Genomic DNA, 19,798 nt, shown 5'->3' on the forward strand with positions numbered 1-19,798 from the left:
GTCTTAAATAGCAGACATCACCTGTCCTTTAGAGGCGACCTGATTGCTATTTCAGTAACCCGAAAGCTTCTCTCATTCCCTCTCTTAGCCCACAATCTCACCAATTTATGCACATGAATTATGGATCTGATTTGTGCAGTCTTGTGATGCTTAGTGACCCACCGGGGTTCAGAGATACATTTTTGTTGTTCTGTTAAATTTTTTATCATTTGTGAGTCCCTTGAACAGGTTTGTCCCAGTCTTGGAAAACCAGGGGTTTCTAACGCTTTTCTTTCTCTCTCTCTTTTCACATATTTAGATGATATTAAAGTGGGGAGAAAGAGAAAAAGCAAAACACTATCGGCTTAAGCTGTTGCCTTCATTTGCGACAAAATCTGTGCCTCCACATTTACGGACAGCGGGATTCCCAAGCATACTGGAAGGTCCTACGTCTCTAAATACACGAAAACAAGAAGTGGTTTGTTTATATTATTCACGAAGTGGAAGATAAACATCGTATATCCCCAACTACATAATTGATACTCATTAACATTACTGCATGCAACTGCATTTACTTATGGCGTCTCGCCACCTGAGTAAGAACAGTCATGGGTCACGACAAGGCCTGTAAGCCTTTATAGTCCACACACACACACACACACAGATAGGAAAATAGAGACCTCTGAAACTGATAAGCATAAACAGTTCTCAGTGCTGTAAACAATTTCTTACGAGGATATAATCAACATCATCTTTACTGCTTCAGTTCACAGACTGAACGACCAGCGTTCGATTCCCTAACTGGAGTTTTATCTTTGCTACAACTAAAATGGAGAATAGTTTACCTTGGCGTAATTGTGGAGTCTTCCGATCTTCAAATGTTCAGGTGAGGAGCAAATTCATTCCTGCTCTCTGCTGCTGCTGTTGCTGACGTCTCCTGAATTTCAGGTGTGTCGGTTTTATTTTATGTTCCCTCGCCTTTATTTATTTATCACCTTTTCCAACAATCTCTCTCTCTCTCTCTCTCTCTCTCTCTCTCTCTCTCTCTCTCTCTCTCTCTCTCTCTCTCTCTCAGCTAATTTCCATTTGGATCCTTCTTGGGTTTAAAAAAGCCTGTTGACTTTGGTTTTCAGCTGAAGATTTTGAGAAATATAAAGGTTTATAGATCGTGGACAATACCTCAGATTCCATTTGGCTGAAATTTCTTCTTCTTCTTCTTCTTCTTCCTCCTCCTCCTCCTTCTTCTTCTTCTTCTTCTTCTTCTTCTTCTTCTTCTTCTTCTTCTTCTTCTTCTTCTTCTTCTCCTTCTTCTTCTTCTAGAAACTGGGAGAACGCCGTACGAACCAGTCCGTGCAACATTCGTAATTCTTCTTATCGCGCGGAGCCTTGGAGTATCTGCTAATCCTTTCGTTGTCTAGACCCAGTTGTTATCAGACCCGCCTTAAAGGTCTACCTGGTTCTTGCAGACGATGGAACGTCCTCGAGACGTAGACAGATAGGTAGATATGACTATTTCGTCGACTCTCTCCGAGGAAGAGGTCGACGGAGGTTGTTGAGGGGGCGCTGCGCCAATAACAGCCTACGGAAAACATTTGGATAGCAAAGAAAATGAAATTATAGCTTTTAAAATCAAAAGTTATGAGGATGGAAAATGCATTATTATTATTATTATTATTATTATTATTATTATTATTATTATTATTATTATTATTATTATTATTATTATTATCGATGAACATACGTTCGAAAGAAAGAAAAAGTGACTATAACATCTAACTATAAAAAGATAAGGAATTAAAAAAATAAATATTTCCCACGAAAAGAGAGAAAGAAATAAGGCATTACATTCTCTCTCTCTCTCTCTCTCTCTCTCTCTCTCTCTCTCTCTCTCTCTCTCTCTCTCTCTGAATAGCCAAGTGAAATTGTATTAAAAATTATATTTGGAATAATTACATTTGAGAGAGATAAGTGGTAAGGTATGATTTTTTTTTTATAACATTTGCCACAATCTTGTGACTCCATTAGGGGGGCGCATTGCAGGCATTACTCAAGGTTTTTTTTGCGACGTGCCTTCGGCCCCTAGCTGCAACCACTTCCGTTCCTTTTACTGTACCTCCTTTCATATTCTCTGTCTTCCATCTTTCTTTCCAGCCTCTCCTAACAATTGATTCATAGTGCAACTGCTTTGAGGTTTTTTTCCTCCTGTTACGCCTTTCATACCTTTCACTGTCAATTTTCGTTTCGGCGCTGAATGACCTCATAGGTCGCAGTGCTTGGCCTTTGGCCTAAATTCTGTCTTCAGCTATCTCGTGACTTTTTTTTAAACTACGTCTAGAGCGTAATAATAATGATGATAGTAATATTGCATATTTAATTAGAGCATGTACTTGTAAAATGGTTTTTAATAATATCAAGCAGATTATGGTTAATGTCAAGTACAAAAATAATAGCCTAATAATGGTAATATTCAGAGTGTAATAATAATGATGACAGTAATATTGCATATTTAATTAGAGCATGTACTTGTAAAATCATTTTTAATAATATCAAGTAAATTATGGTTAATATCAAGTACAAAAATAATAATAATGATAATAATAATAATTATCATCATCATTGTCATTCTAGTCTTCACCAAAAATAAACATCTTAGAAAGAGAAATTTCAAGTGACAATCTGAGACGCAGGTAAAAAAGTGATTCCCACTTTGACACTCGGCATAAAACTTTCAAGATGTCTGCCAGAAAGAAGCGAGCACTTCAAATAGTAACACCACAGCAGACAGAACCTTGGTCCACCGTCCAGGAAATTTTAAACCTAACCTCGAGACAGATAAAGTATAACCTTGATAACAGGTAATCTTCGCAGGTATAAGTCAAGAGGCCGCAGTTGGGAACTGAAGGCATCTGGGAGAACACGGGAACACATCGCTCCTGATCAGCTGTTCGTCTTGACAGCGCGCGAGTAGAATGGGCGTTGCTTCGCGTCTTCTGTCAGTTTCGTACTACGAGTGACGTATGTCTGTCTGTCTGTCGTTCACTTTTCTGAGCACATTTCGACTACAATGGAGGGTACAGCGAAAGCGAGCGGATACGGTAAGTTGGGTAAATAATTCGCCGTATTTTCTTCACATTTTTCGTGCTTAACTCAGACCAGTAAATATTTATGCAAGTCTTCTCTTTTTTGTCCACTTTTAAATTAAGTTATTGTCAGCCCTGTGAGAGCTGAAAGTCAGCTCAGTGGTCTGGTTAAACTACTTTAATGATAATAATAATAATAAATTAAAGAAAAATGATCCTTTTTCAGATAAATATATAATCTTGTCACCCTATTTTTCATAGACAAAGCACATTCTGTCAGGCCAAGAACCATTTTTTTATAATGTAAAGGCAATTATTTTAATGCACATGAATGTGACATTATTCCATTTCCTTATCGTCACATTTTGAATATGGCTAGAGCTCTATCCATTAACTTACCAAAGGAAAATATAAGATAGATTTAGATTCTAAACAATAAGTAAACTGAATTCTGAACATGATATATTCTCTAGGGGTTCTGAACAAATCTAGTATAGATTCCCTTTAAGTCCAAGTTCAGCCCCAGTAGGAATGGGGGGCGTGCGAGAAGGGGTGAAATATAAAATGTCAAAAATGCTGAGCAATGTAATTGAAGCAACTATCTTAACAGGACAGGGAGAGAGAGAGAGAGAGCAAGAGGGAGAGGAAGTGAGAGAGAGTAGAGGGAGTGTTAGGGAGGAGAAAGAGGGAAAGAGTGAGGGAGACTTGGAGAGATAGAGAGCGAGAGAGAGAGTTTATTGTTTGTCATTCAGATTTTCCTGGCAGCACCGGGTTGGGCATCTAGTTACCTATAAAGGAGAGGTTTCTGAACATATGCAGTATAGGTCCTAGATCCTGTAAAGAGGACTCGATTTTATTTCCTATAAAGCAGTGGTTCCCAAACTTATTTTGGTCATGCCCCCACCGAATCACCTCCAAAATCCTGATGGCCCCTGTACTGTTATATAATTCTTATTATTCAAAAAGTTAACTCCTATTCACGTGGAGGAAGGCTCAAAGGCCATGAACTTAGTTTAAACAAGCTTCCAAGGAGAAAAATAACAGATCCAAAGGACAGTTAAAGTTCTGAGAAAGAAATTACTGAGAAACTGTAAAAAAGGGATAATAGGTGATATTAAGACAATAATGATGATGATGATGATAATAATAATGATAATTAAAAAATACTCATAGTAGCATGAGTCTTAAAGTGGAGACGCAAATCCACATTTATGTATATGTACATATATTTAAAGATGAATCAATATAGATATTTTTTGAAAAGGGGATCCGAACAAGTTCCCGAAAGCTATCTATATTGATTTATCTTTAAATATTTGTACATTTACATAACTGTGGATTTGCTTCTCCAATGATAATAGTAATGAAGAGAGAGAGAGAGAGAGAGAGAGAAAATAGAATATTAAAATATCTGGATTGTCTCATACGAAAACAGCAGAGTTTCAAGACTTACAATAGAGAACTGAAATGTATGCAATATAAAATAATTTGAATTTAAGCTTTTTTCTGTAATACTTCGATCGTTTGAATCACTGTACAATAAAATAAAGGTACCAGCCAAATGCAAAATACAATTACTAAAGTTAGTCTTAGTAAGAGCCTTGTGCATCGTGCCTGCTGCAGAGAGATTTCATATTAGGTACTCATCTCGTTAGCTACAGTCTCAGATCACCTCGTTTAGCAATATTCAGTGGATTTCTTTTCTTCAGTAGCAAATCATTTACAGCACTGAATCCACGTTCAGCTAAATGTGAATATGGGAACGCCAGCAACAGTTTTCTTGGAAAGCTGGATGAATTTGAGCATTTAGTTTCTGCCTCATCACAAAACCATGCCATGGATTTTTGATATTGAATACAGTCTTAACTGACTCATCATTCTGAATTTCCGAGAGTTCTTGTTACTGCATTGGAGCTATGAAAGCCATTACACATGTACATACACAAGTATTTTTAATTTTTAACTGTACATACACCATATGCATTAAACTCGCATATACACTCATACTCACAGAGACTTGCTAGAAAAAATTCACTGTTAATAACTCATCCTCGAACTGGCCCCCTTCAAAATCAAATTACCCTGTGCAAGGGTTTCTGAACACATCCAGTGTAGGTCCTGTAAAGAGGACTCGATTTCATTACCTATATTTCTGAACACATCCAGTGTAGGTCCTGTAAAGAGGACTTGATTTCATTACCTATATTTCTGAACACATCCAGTGTAGGTCCTGTAAAGAGGACTTGATTTCATTACCTACATTTCTGAACACATCCAGTGTAGGTCCTGTAAAGAGGACTTGATTTCATTACCTACATTTCTGAACACATCCAGTGTAGGTCCTGTAAAGAGGACTCGATTTCATTACCTACATTTCTGAACACATCCAGTGTAGGTCCTGTAAAGAGGACTTGATTTCATTACCTATAAACCATTTAAAGACCCTTACCCCCGCCACTTGAAAGGACCACCAATAAACCAGGAACTTGCTGCCAGGGTATTTATTCAGTAATCCTCCGTCCTTGCGCAGATAACGAAAGAGGACTCAGTTCTCGCGAACATTTCGTGGAACACCCACCAGTGTCTTTGTCCTGTCCAGAGGTGGTTTTACCCGTTTCTGAATCTACAACAACAGAGCACTGAAAGGAACATTACAAAGTTCTGAACACAAAACGAAAAGGGCATTCATTTCACTCCTGAGAACCATTTAAAGGCTTTCTGGCTGCCATATCTGTCTCCTTGTATCAAGTTGTCTCATGATTATGTTTTCCGTTGCCATGCTAGCGGGAGGCTTCTGGAAGATGTTTGATGCCATCATGAAAGCGGTGAGTCAAATATTTCCAAGATAATGATAGTTTTGTCCGTGTCGAATCAAATATTTCAAGATAATGATAGTCATGAAAGTTCGAAGAATCAAAATTTCGAAGATTCATGATAGTCATGAAAGCAGCTGAGTCAAATATTTCCAAGATAATGATAGTCTGTCTCCTTGAATCAAATTGTCTCAAGATAATGATAGTCATGCCATGCGGTGAGTCAAATATTTCCAAGATAATGATAGTCATGAAAGCGGTGAATCAAATATTTCCAAGATAATGATAGTCATGAAAGCGGTGAATCAAATATTTCCAAGATAATGATAGTCATGAAAGCAGTGAGTCAAATATTTCCAAGATAATAATAGTCATGAAAGCAGTGAGTCAAATATTTCCAAGATAATGATATTCATGAAAGTAGTGAGTCAAATATTTCCAAGATAATGATAGTCATGAAAGCAGTGAGTCAAATATTTCCAAGATAATGATAGTCATGAAAGCGGTGAGTCAAATATTTCCAAGATAATGATATTCATGAAAGCAGTAAGTCAAATATTTCCAAGACCAGAGAAATTTTTACGCCATCATGAAAGCCAAGTCAAATATTTCCAAGATAATGATAGTCATGAAAGCATTGATTCAAATATTTCCAAGATAATGATATTCATGAAAGCATTGAGTCAAATATTTCCAAGATAATGATATTCATGAAAGCAGTGAGTCAAATATTTCCAAGATCAGAGAAATTTTTACGCCATCATGAAAGACGAGTCAAATATTTCCAAGATAATGATATTCATGAAAGCAGTGAGTCAAATATTTCCAAGATAATGATAGTCTTGAAAGCGTCGAGTCAAATATTTCCAAGATGATGATAGTCATGAAAGTGGCGAATCAAATATTTCCAAGATCAGAGGAATTTTTACGACATCATGAAAGCAGTGAGTAAAATATTTCCAAGATAATGATAGTCATGAAAGTGGTGAGTCAAATATTTCCAAGATAATAATAGGAATGAAAGCAGTGAGTCAGATATTTCCAAGATCATGATATTCATGAAAGCAGTGAGTAAAATATTTCCAAGATAATGATAGTCATGAAAGCAGTAAGTCAAATATTTCCAAGATAATGATATTCATACGCCATCATGAAAGAGTGAGTCAAATATTTCAAGATAATGATAGTCATGAAAGCAGTGATTCAAATATTTCCAAGATAATGATATTCATGAAAGCATTGAGTCAAATATTTCCAAGATAATGATATTCATGAAAGCAGTGAGTCAAATATTTCCAAGATCAGAGAAATTTTTACGCCATCATGAAAGCCAAGTCAAATATTTCCAAGATAATGATAGTCATGAAAGCATTGAGTCAAATATTTCCAATATAATGATATTCATGAAAGCATTGAGTCAAATATTTCCAAGATGATATTCATGAAAGCAGTGAGTCAAATATTTCTAAGATCAGAGAAATTTTTACGCCATCATGAAAGACGAGTCAAATATTTCCAAGATAATGATATTCATGAAAGCAGTGAGTCAAATATTTCCAAGATAATGATAGTCTTGAAAGCGTCGAGTCAAATATTTCCAAGATGATAGTCATGAAAGTGGCGAATCAAATATTTCAAAGATCAGAGAAATTTTTACGAAATCATGAAAGCAGTGAGTAGAATATTTCCAAGATAATGATAGTCGTGAAAGTGGCGAATCAAATATTTCCAAGATAATAATAGGAATGAAAGCAGTGAGTCAGATATTTCCAAGATAATGACAGTCATGAAAGCAGTGAGTCAAATATTTCCAAGATAATGATAGTCATGAAAGCAGTGAGTCAAATATTTCCAAGATAATGATAGTCATGAAAGCAGTGAGTCAAATATTTCCAAGATAATGATAGTCATGAAAGTGGCGAGTCAAATATTTCCAAGATAATAATAGCAATAAAGCAGTGAGTCAAATATTACCAAGATAATGTTGGTCATGAAAATGGTGATTTAAATATTTCCAAGATAATGATAGTCATGAAAGCGGTGAGTCAAATATTTCCAAGATAATGATAGTCTTGAAAGCAACGATTCAAATATTTCCAAGGTGATGAGTCGTGAAAGTGGTGAATCAAGTATTTCCAAGGTGACGAGTCGTGAAAGCGGTGAGTCAAAATTCCAAGATGATAGCAACGATAAGAATTAGAGACCTTTTTATGACATCCTGAAAACGGTGAGTCAAATATTTCAAAGATGATGATAGTAATGAATAGAATTAGAGACCTTTTTTGTAATCACTCTCAGTTCAGGAACAGATTAAGTGTCTGCTACTGTAAACACCATTCAGGAAATATTCTGTGACTGCTGAAGAGGCTCTAAATAACATGTTTTTATTTTTAAATATCTCAAGCAAGTGTCAATTATCTTTGCTTACAAAATTTCTGAATAGATTACCATACCTCCCTCGCCTTAAAAAAGCTAAAATCTTCACAAATAAATTTAGGGAGAATGAAAACCTACCTATTTTTCTTTTTTTTTCTTTTATAATGAGTGAACTCTTCTTTCTGTATCTCCCATTACCATCTATTACTTCTTTCTAATGAACACCATATCCTTTGGAAGCTTGAATTTCAAGTCAGTGGCCCATGTGGTCTTGTTCCTTATGAACAGGGTTCACCCTCTGAATAATAATAATAATACCACCGACTTCACTTTCCAACAAAAGGATATCTAAAACAAGAAACAAATGATATTGTAGAATCAGAGTACGACAGAAATCTTGCGGTTATTGAAAGTCACAATCCTTTGCAGCAAATGGAGGTGAGAGAGGGATCTATGTCCTTCGACATCTGGAAGACAACTCCATTCCCACTGATACTGAATCTTTACGTGTGGAATATCACCAACCAGGAAGAGTTTCTGGACGGAGGGAAGCCAGTTCTCCAGGAATGTGGCCCCTATGTTTGGAGGTAGGTAGGTGCAGCAGTGCCATTTATTGTTTATTGTTACTGGGATGAGGTGGGTGATGATTAGGTTAGATTAGTGGGGAGGAGTGCCTTGGGTATGATATTTGAGCCCATATAATTAATATTGTATATAATATATATATATATATATATATATATATATATATATATATATATATATATATATATATATATATATATATATATATATATATATATATATATATACATATACTGAATTTTATCACATCACCGCGATTCATATACAGGCATTAAGCTACAAACGTCCTTTACTATCCAATTTGCTCTACCTCGGAAATAATATATTTTCATACATGTTATCCGAAGGGGAATTTTTCAGTTGATAATGCATTCAGTTGAGACAAGAACGTCACTGTATTCTGAGTTCTTGTCTTCCGAGGTTCAAATCACGATACGAACTTACTGTATATATAATGTCACTGTATATTCTATATTCTTGTCTATATATATATATACACGAGTTATATATATACCACACGATACGATATATATACAGTATATATATATATATATATATATATATATATATATATATATATATATATATATATATATATATATATATATATATATATATATATATATATATATATATATATATATATATATATATATATATATATATATATATATATATATATATATATATATATATATATATATATATATATATATATATATATATATATATATATATATATATATATATATATATATATATATATATATATATAAAATATATATATTTATATTTATATTTATCATGGTGCCATTTTCAGGGAATACCACGACAAGAAGGGAATCGAATTCCACTCCAACAATACGGTCACCTATTTGCAGCAGAGGTGGTGGATTTGGGATGAGGAATTATCAGGGAGTAATTCTCTTGATGATGTGGTATTTATAATGAACCCAGTTCCACTGGTGAGTATTATTATTATTATTATTATTATTATTATTATTATTATTATTATTATTATTATTATTATTATTATTATGGTGCATAAATTCAAATACCCCATTTGAAAAAGGACAATAATTTTTATAAAATCAAACATAACATAGGTAATTATTATATATATATATATATATATACATATATATATTTATATATATATATATATATATATATACAGTGAACTCCCCGTATTTGCAGGGGATGCATCCCACACCCTCCGCAAATAGCTAAAATCCGCGAATACTTAAAACCCCTCTAAAAATGCATATACCTGAGTATTTTATTAGTTTTATCACAAACAGTGCATTTATTCATGAAAATTATATGAAAGTACAGTAATTAGTGAATATTTCTCAGTAAAAAATACTGCGAATGGGCGATTTTTCCGCGAATAATGGCTAGATATGTTCCACAGAGAAACCCGCGAATGCATGAGTCCGCGAATCATGAGAACATGAATACGGGGGGTTTACTGTATATATATATATATATATATATATATATATATATATATATATATATATATATATATATATATATATATATATATATATATATATATATATGTGTTACTGTATATATATATATGTATATATATATATATATATATATATATATATATATATATATATATATATATATATATATATATATATATATATATATATATATATTGTCTATTACAGTCATCCTATTCGACTGGGTGGTTTTTATAGTGTGGGGATTAGGGTTGCATCCTGCCTCCTTAGGAGTCCATCTTTTATTACTATGTGCGCTGTTTCTACTAGCACACTTTTCTGCATGATTCCTGGAACTACTTCGGCATCTAGTTTTTTCCAGATTCCTTTTCAGGGATCTTGGGATCGTGCCCAGTGTTCCTATGATTATGGATACAATTTCCACTGGCATATTCCATATCCTTCTTATTTCTGTTTTCAGTTCTTGATGCATATCAATTTTTTCTCTTTCTTTCTCATCTACTCTGGTGTCACATGGTATTGCGACTTCAACGAGTGATACCTTTTTCTCGATTTTGTCAATCAACGTCACATCTGGTCTGTTGGCACGTATCACCCTATCTGTTCTGATACCATAGTCCCAGAGGATATTTGTCTGAACATTTTCTATCACTCCCTCAGGTTGGTGTTAGTACCACTCATTACTGCAAGCTAGCTGGTGTTTCTTGCACAGGCTCCAGTGGAGGGCTTTTGCTACTGAATTATGCCTCTTTTTGTACTGGTTCTGTGCAAGCGCCGGACATTCGCTTGCTATGTGGTTTATAGTCTCATCTTTCACATTGCATTTCCTGCATATGAGTGAGATGTTATTTCCATCCATTGTTCTTTGGACACATCTGGTTCTTAGGGCCTGATTTTGTGCCGCTGTTAACATTCCTTCTGTTTCCTTGTTGAGTTCTCCCCTCTGTAGCCATTACCATGTTTTCATCGCTGGCCAGTTCTTTTGTCTATCTCCTGTACTGTCCGTGCATTGGTTTGTTGTGCCATTCCTCTGTTCTGTTTTTCATTCTCCTGTCTCTGTATATTTCTGGGTCTTCGTCTACTTTTATCAGTTCTTCTTCCCATGCACTCCTTAGCCACCCGTCTTCACTGGTTTTCAGATATTTGTTTCTGTGGCACTGGTGGTGTGGATTAGTCTCATTATTTCATTAACTTCACTTGTTTTTTCCCTTAGTTTTTTTGTGTTGTAGGCTTTCATGGATGGATTTTTGTTCTTTCTCTACCTGGCTTCATCCATTGTCTGGTCTTCATTATTATTATTATTAACAGAGTGCGTATTATACACTCTTGTCCCCCAGAGCAAAAGTGCAAAATAAGAAGGTGGGAATTCAAATCTAAAATTCGACACAAATTAACTCAGGAAATTATAGACTGTTAGCAGCTCAAGAACCGGTGATAGTTGAAGCTGCTTCGAAACGTGACCAGAATGACCTCTGACCTCTTTCCTTCTGAGGTCATTTTTCTGTTTTTACAGCCACTGAATGACACAAGACAGCCTTTATAAAACTTCTCTTAAGGTGCTTTCAAATCCTGACCTAGCTCCGACGAAACTATATAGTGACAGTTGACGGGAAAAGTAGATTACAGATTTTATAATCACTCTCTCCTCTTAAACGACCTACATGGTTGTTGACGTCTGGTGGCAGGTTGGATGGGGTTACGCAACTTAGGGGTTTGTTGATAAGGTAAAAAATGATAGGCATATCTTTAAAGAAATATTATCTGATAACTTGAAGGGTAGCAGAATCTGATGCCGTCTCCTCTACAATGAAAGGTAGGTGTATGGGTAATAAATAAATAAATAAATAAATAAATAAATATATATATATATATATATATATATATATATATATGTGTGTGTGTGTGTGTGTGTGTGTGTGTGTGTGTGTGTGTGTGTGTAACCTCATACCAGAAGTGCATCAGCTATTTCACGATATGAACAATTCTAAAAATAAAGTCAAGGGGAAAAAAATGCATTTGAAATAAGCCCAGGAGATTTTTGTGAGACCTGTATGAACTATTGATTAGTAATGAGCAGTCTCATAAGCAGCTTTTTCGTGCTGTGATGGATTTAATATTTTATCAAGTTTGACTTCTTATGGGATTGCAAGGAACACCTTCCCTGACTTATGTCTCACCTTCTTTGGAAGCTTAAATTTCAAGTCAGTGGACTCTGTGGGCACACACTATAAGAATAGGGTTCATATTCTGAATAATAATAATAATAATAATAATAATAATAATAATAATAATAATAATAATAATAATAATAATAATAATAATAATAATAATAATAATAATAATAATAATAAGTGATTTGTAAAATCGGGATTGGAGAAAGATGAGAAAAAACGTTCCTGTATTTGTTGACTTCTTGAACCCTTCTATCTTTTGTCTACGGTCAATAATTTGATCTTTTTTTATATATATATTTACTCGGAAAAAAATCACGCGAAAGAAAGTATTTTATACTATCTAAAAGTTTCTTATTTATAAGACCTGAGGTTTACCGGAAAGTTTCCTATTTAAAAGACCTGAGGTTTACCGGAAAGTTTCCTATTTACAAGACCTGAGGTTTACCAGAAAGTTTCTTATTTACAAGACCTGAGGTTTACCAGAAAGTTTCCTATTTAAAAGACCTGAGGTTTAAAAAGTTTCTTATTTACAAGACCTGAGGTTTACCAGAAAGTTTCTTATTTACAAGACCTGAGGTTTACCAGAAAGTTTCTTATTTACAAGACCTGAGGTTTACCGGAAAGTTTCTTATTTAAAAGACCTGAGGTTTACCGGAAAGTTTCATATTTAAAAGACCTGAGGTTTACCGGAAAGTTTCCTATTTAAAAGACCTGAGGTTTACCGGAAAGTTTCTTATTTACAAGACCTGAGGTTTACCAGAAAGTTTCTTATTTACAAGACCTGAGGTTTACCAGAAAGTTTCTTATTTACAAGACCTGAGGTTTACCAGAAAGTTTCTTATTTACAAGACCTGAGGTTTACCAGAAAGTTTCCTATTTACAAGACCTGAGGTTTAAGAAAGTTTCTTATTTACAAGACCTGAGGTTTACCAGAAAGTTTCCTATTTACAAGACCTGAGGTTTACCAGAAAGTTTCTTATTTACAAGACCTGAGGTTTACCAGAAAGTTTCTTATTTACAAGACCTGAGAAAAGTTTATTATTTACAAGACCTGATTTAAAAGACCCTATTTAAGACCTGTTTACCAGAAAGTTTCCTATTTAAAAGACCTGAGGTTTACCGGAAAGTTTCTTATTTACAAGACCTGAGGTGTATTATTTACAAGACTCGTTATTAACTCATTCTCACGCGATAAGATGTCCACCCCTAAAGGTGAATAAAGAATAAATAACAACCCATCTTGTATGGATAACGACGGCGGAGATAGCAGGTGATCTGAGCGCTTAGCTCATGAGAGATTGCCTTATCTCTCCCTCCCCAGTCTTGTTCAGTGACGACGCTCCAAAGGTTAACCTCTGTAACTGGTGACGTCCTCTCTGTTATCTGCCATAAGTGTTCACTCGGTTATCTGATAACTGATCTGAAGCCCATACGCCTCAATGATAAGCCTTATACCCTCTGGCATAGGGAAGAAAATAACAGATCTCTTTGGGGCAAGGGTTCATACATAAGCATGGGTCAGGGTACTCGCCGAGTGTATTACTTGCTGAGATTATTGGTATTATTTTATCTGATTTCTGAGATTATGGTTATTATTTCCAAATTTGGGGCTAAATATGCTTCAGAGTCAGTGAATAATGAAAGGCATGTTAACGTTACATTTCAGAAACTTTTCTTGTTTAAAGGACATACTGTATGTATGTATATATATATATATATACATATATATATTTATACATATGTATAATTTTCCCTCTGACCTTTCAGTCTTCGACGTGGTCAGTGCGGCACAACCCCTTTACTGCGATGCCTTTCTTAAACGAAGCATTCAACAAGATGGACGAGAAGGCAGTGGTGAGGACGACTGTGAATGAGCTGATTTTCACAGGATTTCAGGTGACTGAACTCATTCCTTTCACTAGTTTCTGCTGTTTATCACTATCCATTCCTGTCCTCTACCAACCCCTATTCGCTTGTTCAACTTCTTAGTCCCCACTGACCTTCAGACCTCGACTTGATCTTTCTCTAGCCTCTGCAGTTTATCATTTCGTTCCACCTCCCATTCAGGACCCAGGTTCATATTCCACAGCTCAGCACCAAACGTCTTGCCTTAATCCATTAGCCATGAAGTCTTGACAGTTCCTCATCTCAGGGCCACATTGAAGCCAGATTTCATCATAGATGAAGGCTTTTTCACATAACCTTTAAGCTTTGGTCCCAGTCAGTCGAAAACACAGCATCTGAACGAAAGGAAAGTCTAAGCAAGAGAATTCTGAAGTCTGAAACAAACTTTTCCTTTTCCAGGACCCGGTGTTGGATTTTGTGCAGAAGGACATCGTCGCTGAGAACGGGTCTCTGCATTTCATGTTGGACATCTTAGATCTGCCACCTGGTCTCTCCGACTACGATAAATTTGGCTGGTTTTACATGGTATGACCCCGTTTCAGTTAGAAAAAGAAAAAATTTCTTTCGTTTATGAATTTTCAGACTGCAGGTTTCGGTGGAGAGCGCGTGAAGATATTGTATTTGGCAGTCTAGAAAATTGAGTGGTCATTGACGCCATTGAAATAATATATAGATAAGTATCATGTAGTTGGAATATGTATACGTATATATATATATATATATATATATATATATATATATATATATATATATATATATATATATATATATATATATATATATATGTATGTATGTATGTATGTATGTATGTATGTATGTATGTATGTATGTATGTATGTATTTACGTATATTTTACCACCGGTATTTTGCAGAGAAATTTGTCTCTATACTACGATGGAATCTTCAACATGAAGACTGGCTCAGATGACCCGAAGAACGTTGGTAAGAAACGAATTGGACTTATATTTAAGCGTGTTGATATTATTAGCCATATTTATATTACTAAATTGACCTTACTTTCTAATTTTCTCCATAAATTTTTCCTTGTTATTTCCCCTTATCATACTTTATTCTTACCCCCCTTGGAAAATAATAATAATAATAATAATAATAATAATAATAATAATAATAATAATAATAATAATAATAATAATAATAATAATAATAATAATAATAATAACAACTGGCCCATCTGAATACTTCACTATTCCTGACAAGAAATCGGACGCATCGTTCTGAGAAAAGTTGCCAAAGCGTGATAACTAAACCTTCAAAGGTCGATTACCGTATTCGACTCCACCAACAGGGAAGATCGACCTCTGGAACTACACCAGGGCGACGCCCTTCTTCGACAGTCCGTGCAACGCCGTGGTCGGATCTGCTGGGGAGTACTTTGAGCCAGATTTGCAAAGAGACGAGATCGTGTTCTACAGCTCCGATCTCTGCATGTGAGTGTTCAAGAGACTGTCTTCAGCTATCAGTCAATGCATTGCTACCTGATGCAATTCATTTTTTGATTGGCTAACGTTTTTATTTATTTATTTATTTTTTTTTTCTATTTATCTGTTTTTCTAATGACTGATCTCTTTCTGTTTCTCTGCACCTTCTGTTACGTTACTCGAATGAGCACCAAATTCTTTGGAAGCTTGAATTTCAGGGCGGTGGCCCTTGTGGTGGGATTGTTCAAGACACATTCCCGGGGAAGGACTCTCTTTGTTTAAATCTTCAATTGAAAACCCTTTATGGACATAGCCACCAGACTTTATAAACTCAAGAGGGCTCCGAAGGGAACACAGCCTGCAGAGAGAGAGAGAGAGAGAGAGAGAGAGAGAGAGAGAGAGAGAGAGAGAGAGAGAGCTTCAGTAAAGTATGAGTGTGAAATGACGCTTCAGAGAGCCATGTTAAGACTAATCATGAAGAACTGCTTTAGTAAAACAGTGAGAGAGAGAGAGAGAGAGAGAGAGAGAGAGAGAGAGAGAGAGAGAGAGAGAGAGAGAGAGAGAGAGAGGAGTTATAGGCAAAGGTGATTTAATGAATAAATTGAGGGAATGATAAATAAAACCGATACATCTGAGTTCAGCAGAAGTCACCAGAAAGCTGTTTAGTATTTTAAAGGGTTTCTTACAGAATTCTCTGAACTCCCTGACTTCTTGCTTTATAGTCGATGCCTATCTCTTCCACACACACACACACACACACACACACACAAAGGTGTGTGTATATATATATATATATATATATATATATATATATATATATATATATATATTTATATTAATAAATTGTTTAATTTTCATTTACCCCAGTAAACGAAAGGCAGGAATAAAGAAAAACTTGAAAGATTGGGTTTAATTTCCAATCACCTTACCCTAATTCAGAAATTGTCTTCTAATGAGATCACGAAATTCCTTCCATGAAGTGTTTAAAGGGCAATGCTGATCTGGAGACATATTTGTTTTTAAAGGCACGAAAAGAACCATAGTTGTTACCCAAGGTAAGGTAAGTCAGCTTTCCTCAAACTTGTTAGCTGTAGCTACAGACACATCCAGCCCTGTGACAACGTAATCTACCATTTTGACAGGAGTATGAGGCTGGAGTACCAGAAAGACGTGGACAAGAGCGGACTGAAAGCCTACAGGTTTTTTGGGAGCAACAACACGTTCGCCAACGGTTCCCTGATCCCTGGGAACGAGTGCTACTGTGTCAAAGGGACTTGTGCTCCAACTGGTAAGTTGAGGCAGTTCTTCTGAGTCTCGACTTTCGTTCATTTAATTACCAGATGTTATTTCTCTATATAAGATCAGTTCCTCCCACATTCTGTTTATGTACAGCCACACAAAAACCTTTCCACCTCTTCAGCATTGATTTCTAAACCGATTTACACAAGACTTTACAAACCAGCACCCAGTACTTAATGAAATGTACAGAATATGCTCCATAACAGCTTGATTTGAAACACTTGCTGAATCAGCTACTGTACTGCGGTATGACCTTCAGGGTTGCTCAACGCGGAGTCCTGCAGGATGGGTTCCCCAGCCTTCATATCCTTCCCGCATTACTTCAACGCAGATCCTTTCCTTCTGGACCAAGTTGAGGGTCTCTCACCTGACGAAGACAAACACGCGTTCATCATGGACATAATGCCAGTGAGTAGCTGCTTCGAGACCGTGTTAGCTAATGGTAGCCAAGTGACTCTTTACGGCGAGGTACAACTTCGTATCAGTTTCTTAAATTAAACGGCAGGCGTAAACGGGGTTCCAGATGAGTTTAAAGTTTAACCAGAAGTGCCATTAAATCCCTGATATCTTTGGAATTTTAGAGGTGTAAGGCTATCTATACCACAGGGACTTAGCTACTTTGACAGGACGACACCAGCTCTTGAAGCAAATCATCACTTGTCTCTTTCCTTGCAGGAAGCGGGAGTTCCAGTGAACGTGAAAGCCCGTATGCAAATCAACATGAAAGTGACCCCGTACCCAGGAGGCAGGAAGGGTAAAATCGAGTAAGTTGACCTGAGTATTTGTGACAGCTGACCTGTCAAATGTTACTGATGTGTTTGCAGTAAATATCATTACTTTATGATCAGTACAGAGCATTGAGGAGACCTGCTGTCTTACCCATTTTGAAGGATATGCAGTAAACTTACAGCTTTCAGTGGGAGTTCGTTCATCAACAAATTTTCTGGGGCACGTCACAGAAAAATTGACCGACAGATGACAAACTATAAAGCTTTTGCCAGTTGCGTGAAAATCTTTCTCATGAGAATTGTATGTGGATGATACAGTGTTCTAGACCTAGGAGAGAGAATGTGTTGACGTGTTCGTATCTTTCGTCATCTAGCAAAGACTTGCGATACAAAATAGAGAAAAAGGCATTTGTAAGGACCATCTCCATTTCAAAAAACTGAAATAAGATTTACCACCTTTTGCCAAAAGTCCTTCCCACTGAACTTGTTTTCAGAAAGCGTGGCTGTCTTTGATGATCCATTAAATATAAGTGATTGCATTTGTCTTTATTTTGTTTTTATACTTAGTAAATATTCCATACCAGAGCTGGAATAATCATCAGAGTTAATCGTGTTTGAAAGGTATTTTTTTTACACGTATCTGCTTTCATACTGATTTAAAAAAAAGATCTATTAGTCTTCCTCTTGTACTGTTTCCAGTAGACAAAACCAGTTACCAAAGCATCTAAGTTCTGGAATGATAAAGACAAAAATGACTTAACCCTCATTTGAAGAACGGCTTATTTATCCCTTACAGCATCCTGAAGAAGGTCCCAGACATCTACCTTCCAATGATATGGTTCGAGGAACTTGCCGAAGTTCCCGAAGACATGGTGGGCCAACTGAAAGCACTGCAATTCATCAAGACTACTCCTACTATGACCATCGTATTCTCTGTGATGCTTCTTCTCGGCCTTGGAATGATGGCCTACCTGGTGTATGCCAGATTAAGGATGTAGAAACGTCGTATACTGCAGTCAAAAGGATTTCAGACGCTGGATGATAACTTGCCTGTGCCTCCAGAGGCTAGTTTTGAATTGGGGTACGTGAGATTAAGGAAGTAGAAACGTAGTATCTGTAGACAAGAAGGAATTGCAGGTGCTGGGTAACTTTGCTGTGTACTTGAAGTTGAGGAGGTAGAAACGTAGTATTTTGTAGACAAGAAGGAATTGCAGGCTCTGGATAACTTGCCTGTTCTTCCAGAAACTCAGCACCCCGTAAACAAAAGGAAATGCAGACACTGGAAAGAACCAATCCTGGAAAACTAGCCTGTACTTCCAGAGAGTAGTTTTAAGGTGGTCATTCACTCCTTGTAAATCTAACAGTTTTCGAAATGTATACCTTTAATGTATATTTATGAGTACAGAGAGATTAAATTCACATTCAAATATACCCTGTTCTGCCTTTCATACCAAGTTACTTAACTGTCCTCACTTACATTTGGGATAAATTACTTAAACAGGACTGAACTATGAGAGTCTGTGCAAATAAATAAAGAGTAAGAATAAATATGTGTAAATAACCAATTTAATGTAAAGATATTATGATTAGTCACAAACAAATAAAGAGATTTAATAAAAGGGAACTTAAATTGCCTCAACCACGAAAACTAAAAGCCACAGCTATAGAGGCTATACAGGATAGAGGCTGAGCACAGAGGCTAAAGGGCAAAAGTCAGGTATAGAGTTTGCAGGGTAGAGGCCAGGTATAGAGCCTGTAGTATAGAGGCTATGTGTGGAGGCTAAGTAAAGGGGCTAATTATAGAGGCTAAGCAAAAAGGCTAAATGTAGAGCTTGTAGTTTAGAGGCTACGTATGCAGGCTATAGTAAAGAGGGTTAGTATAGAGCCTAAAGTATACTGGCTGTAGTATTGAACCTGTAGCATAGCCTATGGGTTACGCTAT

General features: G+C 35.9%; 1 protein-coding gene across 2 annotated transcripts in view; it reads left to right on the forward strand.

The window, feature by feature from the left end:
• LOC136855340 (protein peste-like) overlaps positions 1 to 19,404 on the forward strand; it is an 86,730-nt gene extending 67,326 nt beyond the window's left edge. The window contains exons 4-15 of one of the 2 annotated variants that reach the window (XM_067132256.1): positions 2,848 to 3,074; positions 5,590 to 5,884; positions 8,678 to 8,835; positions 9,654 to 9,798; positions 14,253 to 14,381; positions 14,790 to 14,915; positions 15,263 to 15,332; positions 15,697 to 15,838; positions 16,972 to 17,117; positions 17,388 to 17,536; positions 17,804 to 17,892; positions 18,653 to 19,404. In XM_067132256.1, coding sequence (XP_066988357.1) covers positions 5,816 to 5,884; positions 8,678 to 8,835; positions 9,654 to 9,798; positions 14,253 to 14,381; positions 14,790 to 14,915; positions 15,263 to 15,332; positions 15,697 to 15,838; positions 16,972 to 17,117; positions 17,388 to 17,536; positions 17,804 to 17,892; positions 18,653 to 18,854 — 1,425 coding nt within the window. In that variant the 5' untranslated portion in view covers positions 2,848 to 3,074; positions 5,590 to 5,815 and the 3' untranslated portion in view covers positions 18,855 to 19,404. Of the gene's footprint in view, positions 1 to 2,847; positions 3,075 to 5,589; positions 5,885 to 8,677; positions 8,836 to 9,653; positions 9,799 to 14,252; positions 14,382 to 14,789; positions 14,916 to 15,262; positions 15,333 to 15,696; positions 15,839 to 16,971; positions 17,118 to 17,387; positions 17,537 to 17,803; positions 17,893 to 18,652 lie in introns of those variants that run through there. The other variant, XM_067132255.1, reaches the window with a different exon arrangement.
• The last annotated feature ends 394 nt before the right edge of the window (positions 19,405 to 19,798 follow it).

Source organism: Macrobrachium rosenbergii, chromosome 31 (assembly GCF_040412425.1).
Source record: "Macrobrachium rosenbergii isolate ZJJX-2024 chromosome 31, ASM4041242v1, whole genome shotgun sequence".
In the NCBI taxonomy this organism is placed as follows: domain Eukaryota; kingdom Metazoa; phylum Arthropoda; class Malacostraca; order Decapoda; family Palaemonidae; genus Macrobrachium; species Macrobrachium rosenbergii.